General features: G+C 37.3%; 1 protein-coding gene across 2 annotated transcripts; it reads right to left on the bottom strand.

Moving 5' to 3' along the window:
- Positions 1-752: 752 nt before the first annotated feature.
- On the bottom strand, positions 753-7320 carry LOC121415771 (protein pygopus-like). Of its 2 annotated transcripts, none has more exons than XM_041609099.1 (3): positions 7148-7320; positions 5200-5303; positions 753-3131 (listed from the first exon to the last, which is right to left on the bottom strand). In XM_041609099.1, the coding sequence occupies exons 1-3, from the start codon at positions 7182-7184 to the stop codon at positions 2586-2588; spliced, it is 687 nt and encodes a 228-aa protein (XP_041465033.1). In that variant the 5' UTR covers positions 7185-7320; the 3' UTR covers positions 753-2585. The 2 variants fall into 2 exon arrangements, with proteins under 2 accessions (XP_041465033.1, XP_041465032.1); XM_041609098.1 differs by having other exon boundaries at positions 5200-5306.
- Positions 7321-8038: the final 718 nt, after the last annotated feature.

An 8038-nucleotide genomic window follows, 5' to 3' on the forward strand; every position in this document is an offset into this window, starting at 1 on the left:
TTAGACTATCTGAGAAGTACTTTAATAAAAACCATTGCAATATAAATGCTTTTCATGGCATATTTTGACAATAGGCAGGTGAAGATTCTCTTAACATAGTTAAGGTATTCTAATCCTCAGTTTTATAGTGCAGTATGTATTTGACAATATTACATAGAATCTTAAGGCCACCGCACACCTTACGACCCGACTGGTCGCCGACTGGCTTGCGACTGAGTGAGGGGAGATGTGACGTCACAGCTCTTTTCAGCTTGAGCGTCACAGACCGGTCAGAGACAAGTCGCAAGGAAAATCGGAAGGATTTGACATGTCGACTCCTTATGACTGGATCACAAGCTCAATCCAACTTCCAGCCAATCAGACAGTAGAGTTGCACGACGCGTATTATGATCAATAACGCGCATACGCAGTAGTAAGTGCACTTTCTCAGTTGCTCTGCCAAAAAGCAAAAAGCGCATGAATGAGTCGCAGATCGGATCGCAAGGTGTGCAGTGTCGAGGCTTATGACCACCTTACGTTTCATCTCCCCTCACTCAGTTGTAAGCCAGGCGCAGACCAGTCGGTTTGTAAGGTGTGCGGTGGCCTTTACAGTGCAACCTCTTGTGGTTTTGGAGTTCAAAACTGTCAAAGAAAAAATATGAATATCATCGGTCAAACTTTCTTTTCATAAAAGATCTAGCCATTTTTTGAGATTTTAGAAAAATGTAATGACAAATATTACAGAACATGATATTTGTGTCGTTTTTTTTTAAATTTCTGATAAGAAAAATGCTCACAGTATAAAAGACAAATTTACTTCAAAACAAACATACTGCAATGTGGCTAATTGGCTATGCCTCACTACTAAAAGCTAAATACATTCTTGTAACTTGTTCACAATAAATCATCTTTACATCGTTGTGGGAAGACACTTTAATTTGGCATTTATCGTATTTCAAATATTTATTTCTACTTTCAATGAGTGAAAGAAATTGATAGGGTTCAAATGCTCACAAAAAGAAGAGAATATCTAATTACAATAATATGACATTATCAAAATTATTTCAGATTAAAAGTACAATACTGACCACTGCTTGTTTCTTTCTTTTTAATTTTAACAATGCATTTGATGTAATATAAATTCGTTTTAATTGTCTCTCATGTAAGACTTACTGATCACTTCTAAATTGTTTCATAAGTTCTGTCTTTTGTCTCCTGTCCAAACAACCCACGTTTATTAGTTTGCCTAATTTTAATTACTAACGTACCATAAGAGCTATTAACAATGACTTGAAATAAATAAGAGATTAAGATTCTAAATCACAAGAATACATAAAATGAATAGCGATTAAACATGTACCTGAAGCATATTTAATCCTTAACTGGAAGGAGGGGGGGGGGGTAATTTTCTCCTTTCAAGTCCCATTTTGCGGTTATTTCAAGGATAGGACTCGAGACAGAATACTGCAATGTAAATGGGTTCACTTAATTTGTACACTCATTGCATTCTGTGATGTGTAAGGATCGAGTTTTCTCTAGTTATTCAAGTCAACTTAATGTTGAGATGGCCTCGACCTTTAACTACAAATACGTATATATTACGTTCGTGAACACGTACTTAAGAGGAGATATCTTACTTGATTTTTAAGTCAGCAGGTCATTAGCAAGGCTACATTCATGCTTATATTTCAAGGCAGTACGATTGTTTTTGTTTATTAATAGCTAAAATGTGAAAGTGATTAGGTTTGACTTTGTTTCATTATCAACCAATCCAGGGCCGGGTAACGAAAAGGTTAGTGATTAATCACTAAATGAAGTGGCCTATCAAGATCATCGTTGCATGTGCATTTCACTCAGTAGACTGACTAGGAACCAATCAGAATTGTTCTTTCAAATTAGCGATTATTATCGCTCTCAACTTTGTGTTCTGGGGCCCAGATCAGTATTTAGACAAAATGTGCAAGGCACAAGGATGTAGCCATACTTGAACTAACATACATGTATTTCAAAATGCTGATCCTGGCTCAAAGAACTTGATCAATGTAAATGCACATATAGAGGTTCTTCCATACACTCTTTATTATAGCCATTCTGAAATCACTCCATACATGCAGGTGATTATGATGGGGTATAAAGAAGCGATGTGGAGAGCCTCTTTATTCACCACCAAGTCACAAAACTATAATAAATACACAGACATATATTGTTTCAAAAAGAGGAATTCGCACATGTATTCGGTCGTTTAAAAGAAATTTCATGACCCTACAAATTTCAACACAATTACACTTCATCAATTAATACCATAAATCATTAGAATTTACATTATGTCCTCCACTAATCAATGCCCAAGGAGAATCCTTTGCCAAAAATGTAACTTCAAATGCTACATGTACTTGTCTAACTTGACTAAGCAGAGGAAGGTGTGGGAATTCCTTTGAAACATTGTTGGTAAAAACAATTGCTTTCAAAGAATACAAGCATACACATAGATATAAAATTCATATTACCTATGTGCAATGGGCATTAACAGATCAGTGCATTCTGATATGTACAATGCCTCTGGTGATAATCCAATATATACAAAACATAAGCAAGAAAGCGTAGCTCTACGTGATTGGCTGTGTCTTCAGCCGGACCAAGGGAATCTTCTTCTCCCGTACGCACCGATCGCAAACCCATTCGGCCGCATGCTCGGAGTTGAGGAGCGTGTAGGCCGTCGTCGTCATACCCGTGCAGATGCGATGGAACCACGTATGGCAGCTACTGACGCAGATCACCGCGTCTTCCGAATCCTGGACCTGCTGATGGCAGATCCCACAAGGGAAAAGAGTTTGAGGGTTATTGTACATCATGGGAGGCATGGGGCCATTGGAGTTGTGACTGTTGGCCATGTTGTTAGGGTAAGGTCCACCACCTCCACCGCCGCCACCTGGTGGCATACCATGCTGGTGATGAAATGAGTTGCCGTAAGGTCCAAACTGATTGTTCATGGCCGCTGTGCGGCCGAGGCGGCGCGTTAGTAGGTTGAGACCCCGAGCGGTTGCAGTGGCGCCGCTCGGGTCGTCCTCGAACGGGTTGGAGGCTACGATGTTGTCACCACTTGGGGTAGGTGGGGGAGCCAGGTTGCCACCTCCAGAACCACTCCCAGGCCCCTGTAGGTCAAAAAAAAAATCAAATAAATACTTACCATTAACAATAATATCCTAAAATCAAAGTTGTTTGGGCATTACTGTAATTAAAGGGTTACTTCGGGCTGAAAATATTTACATCTATAAATAGAGTAAAATTCACAAAGCAAAATGCTGAAAATTTCATAAAAATCGGATAACAAATACCTTAAGTTATTTAATTTCAAAGTTTAGTAATATTTTGTGAAAATAGTTATATGCATGTCATGAATATTCATTAGATGGGCTGATGATGTCACATCCCCACTTTAATTTTTCTTATGTTATTACATGAAATCATAACCGTGTCTTTTTATCATGCATGAATAAAGAGGACAAGTTTGGAGCATAGGGATTCATCATTTAGCACAAGAAAGGTCACAAGTCTGTGTTAATTCATGTTTAAATTAAAATTTCATCAGCTTTATACATGAGCCTGTGGGTGTGATAGAACAGTTCCACACTTCCGATACATGTCATTCTTACTGGAGCCCTTGGGAGGGTATTATCTGTATACTCCCTCCCCCCCCCAAAAAAAAAAAAAACACAAAAAGTGATGTTGTGAGCAGTTAACCTACAGTGACACTATAAACCTAGTGAACAATGAATGGCTCTATTACAGAATTTGAAATATGTTTCCTGAGGAAGTTACATTATTATTTCTAACTTTCACCTAATCACATAATGACTGTGTCATGGACAATGCCACTTTCCTAGATCGCACATTTTAATGTTAAAGCACAAATAAGAAATATTAAAAAGAGCACAACAAATCTCCATAGCCAATGAGAGGGGCACCGATGCCAAAACAGAGCATCTGAGACTATGGCCTTCTATGGCTTGGTTTCATTGAAACCCTGCTGACAGGGCTACTGTAACAGTAGCCCTGTTGCTCCAGCAGGTTCCAAGATTTTTTCTTGATTATATTCTAGATTTCCTACAGTATAAAGGGTATCCGGAAAAAATATGCTTATAGATTGGAAAAGTCACCTCTCTTTAAATCATTCCTTTTATTTCATTGCTAGTCAGTACTTTTATAACAAAAGTCGGAGCTCTGTACGTTTTAGCGGGAAGTTTTCTTACCAATATCCCTACATGTTCCTATTAGCGGAATCTAGCCTTGGTCATAAAATGTTGTGTTGGAATGGAGAAAAATTAATAAGACAAAATGGTAAAAGTCTGACAGAAATCAGCAAGCAATTAGAAAATTATGGCCGTTTTAAAATTGAGATCCCTTAGACTATGTAGTTTTCAAATCGGCAACTGGGTATATTATGTACGTACTAGTAAATTATGACAAATGGCAAAAAGACAACTTTCCAATAGGCAATGTACTCAATTATCAGAGATTTATGCTTTTTTCTACAGTACCTGTTCCCCTGGGGCAGTAATCTACATGTAGATATAACCCGTGTAGTATATTGTTTTATGTCCTAATGAAAGAAAAATACAATTTGAAGTAGAAATTTTGAATAAATAAATCACTATGACATGACATATGCAGCCAATTTAAGAAGTCTCCATGTGTGTAGTGATTACCAATATTTACAACTTTTAAAAATTCATAACTTTCTTTTTGTTCATCCGATATTGTTCAAACTTTCACCTATCAACTTGTCTGATTTTTCTTTTTCCTCTAGAAACAAGTTTTTATTTTTGGTTGGATTCCCCTCTTATAAAATACATTGGGAATAAAGCGAAGCCAATATTAATGGTGAGTGGGATTCCTGCCAAAAGCGGTGCAGACTTACATGTACATGTATGTAAAGATGCCTAACCAGGGAATTATTTTGCATACCAAAATTTAATAAGCACTTTGGTCATAAAAGAAAAGCTTTCATTCATTTAAGTTCTGAACAGTCTTCGTAAAAAAAAAAGAAAGACTTTTTTGTGTAGCAGTCTTTCAAAATTAAAAAAAACGGAGCATAATTGCCGTGTGTAAGTACCGGGAAAATTATTCCCAGCTAACCTCTCGCTTAAGTTGAAAATAAATGGACGTACACATGGACAGAATAGCTACATGTAACTTGCTTCAGGGATCAATAGAGATTACCTTTAGGCCGGGAGGTTTCTTGCGTTTCTTGGTGGGGCTTGGTGGTTGGCTTGTGGACGACCCCTTACTGCTATCAGTGTTCTCACGTTCACTGTCTGTTGATGCAGCTGGTATAGAAGGAAAAGGATCATAAAAAAAGACAACAATGCATATATTTAAGGACCAGTCCACCACAACAAAAAGTTGATTTGAATAAAAAGAGAAAAATCCAAGCATTATTAATACTGAAAATTTCATCAAAATCGGATGTAAAATAAGTTATGACATTTTAAGTTTCGCTTCAATTCTCAAAACAGTTATATGCAGTATGCACATACTGGTCGGTATGCAAATGAGGAGACTGATGTCATCCACTCACTATTTCTTTTGTATTTTATTATAGAAAAGATAGTGAGTGATGGACATCATCGAATGACCTTCTTTGCAAGTCACTGAGTTATGAACATCACTGTTTGTGAAAAATAAGCAAAACTTTAAAATGCCATATCTTTCTTATTTTGCATCCGATTTTGATGAAATTTTCAGAGTTTGCTAGTTTGATTTTTCTCTACTTTTTTAAATATTCAAATCAACATTTTTCGGGGGTGGACTTGACCTTAAAGGGTAATGGGTATTAGTCAGAATTGTGGACACAAGGTACTTTTAGAAACAGTTCTAACTCGCCTGAAGCAGAGGACATTTGGACTGTTGCAAAGTAAAAAGCAGAATGATGTGTATCATTATATGTTTAAAGGAAAATGAAACCTTTGGAACAAGATAGCTTGTGTGAAAACAGAAAAATCAAAGGAACAGATCAACTTAAGTTGGAGAAAAATCAGACAAATAATGAGAAATTGATGAGCATTTGAATATTGCGATCACTAATGCTATGGAGATCCTCACACTGGCAATGCGAGAAATATATGTGCGTCACTGTGAACAACTCTCCCCATTACTTTAGTATCCACTTAAACTGCCTCTTTTATCACATCTATCATTAGATCATGTATTCTTTTTAGAGGAGGGCATGTAATACAGATTTTTAAGAATACATCATAAAGAGTTTGTATCACCATGAGAAAAAGCAAAAAGAGACATTTTGGGGGTACTTTAAAGTCTACCAAAGGGAAAGTTTTTCATATGTGACATCACACATCCTTGTCGCATTGCCAATAGGGGGATCTCGATCACATTAATGATCACAATATTCAAATGCTCACAACTTTCTCGTTATTATCATTGTGTAGCATCCTCATCTCAAAACCATGACCGGTTGATAAGGTCTAGTCATCAGTGCCGTCTTAAGCCTGTTTGCTAAAAAATGACTGTTTAATCATATGATGATTCATCCAACCATTTCATAAATATCCATGTTATACATGTATACAAATAAAATAATCCATGGCATTGTTGATGTGAATAGAGACCTATTCTTCAATCAAGCAACCTGTGGTCTGCCATCCATACAAGCTATTTTTGAAAAGGAGGAGACCGAGTGTAAGACAAAACACCTTCAGTGTTAGAGAGAAAAATAACTGGAACTCTTTGCCAGCTGAGATTATCACAGACAGTACCAACAATCAATGCAGGGTTGGCATGTTTAAAACGCGTTAGTCATAGTCATTGCCTGTTCCTGTTAGGCTGTTGTAATTAGACGAATGAAATAAACAAATAAAGACAAAAAGAGATAGGCCTAGGCTAGGGAGATAAGCACGAGACTCGTTACAAGTTAGGCGAGAATCTCACCCCTAAACACAAGCGCGAGACTTGGTTTTACTTTTAGTTTACTGCGACATTCCACCAAATCAAAGACTTCCAAGTTCAGTAGCCGCATAAGCGATACACTCACTAGATCTACGCGGCCGGGCATGGCAGCGTAACAGGCCTCCGAATCGATCTGACGCTCAAGAAACCTACACTGCTGCAGTACATAAATCAAAATCATTTTGAGGAGATATGAGATACTTACTGCGGAGTCTTTTGGTAGTCTTTTTTTCTCTTGGCATCAGGCAGCTAGTTGAAGAAATGATGCTGGGCAATTGTAGACGTTAAGCTCATAATTTAAGCGTTTACAAACATCATTTAACCTTATCCGGTGCCTGGAAAATATCCGCGTCGAAAACTATAATGGATGTAACAGTAGATGGCGCTAGTAATCTAATTCGATCAAAGTCATTCTCTGAATTATTCAGAGAAATGACCCAGAAGGGACAGTGACGAGCGAAACTCTTAGCCCAGAAGTTCAAACTTCTGAAGAAAAAGAAGAAGAAGGAGAAGGAGGAGGAGGAAGAAGAAGAAAATTATGCACCCATTTTTTTTCTTTCTTTTTGTCTTGCCTCATTGCACCATGTTAACACCCTAAACCATACGCTTTGTAAAAAAAAAAACCCTGAAAATTACAGCTGGCAAAGTAATTAAATTTCCTCATTAAAACGGCATACATTAAAAAAGTTGGACATTCTAAGCACTTGAACAGGTTCGTCACCTTACTAAAGACTGCAAGAGTTTTTACACTTATGTGAGATCTAAGCAAAAAGTCAAAGATTCAGTTGGCCCTTAAAAAATGATAACGGGAATACTATTCCACCTGGACAAGAAACTGCAAATACCCTGAACAAGTTCTTTGCTTCAGTTTTTACAGTGGAAAGAGACGAATTAAGTACCAATACCACAGAAAATCTTTAAAGGACTAGAGAATGAGAAACTGAATTATCTTACTATTACAGAAGAAGATGTGAAAGAAAGACATGTAAAACTGGATCCATCGAAAGCAGCAGGTCCGGATGGTATCCCCCTTGTATTTTGATTCAGACCTTGGCAGATGAACTATGTAACACAATTGCCTTGATCTACAATAAAT

Source organism: Lytechinus variegatus, chromosome 5 (assembly GCF_018143015.1).
Source record: "Lytechinus variegatus isolate NC3 chromosome 5, Lvar_3.0, whole genome shotgun sequence".
Taxonomy (NCBI): Eukaryota; Metazoa; Echinodermata; class Echinoidea; order Temnopleuroida; family Toxopneustidae; genus Lytechinus; species Lytechinus variegatus.

Excerpts from the sequence above, each read along its gene's own strand:
- LOC121415771 (XM_041609098.1), bottom strand. The coding sequence starts at position 7,184 with ATGCCAAGAGAAAAAAAGACTACCAAAAGACTCCGCA. Across the intron at positions 5,307-7,147 it reads GACTACCAAAAGACTCCGCA|CTGCATCAACAGACAGTGAA; the intron begins GTAAGTATCTCA and ends CTTCTATACCAG. Across the intron at positions 3,132-5,199 it reads AGAAACCTCCCGGCCTAAAG|GGGCCTGGGAGTGGTTCTGG; the intron begins GTAATCTCTATT and ends TTTGACCTACAG.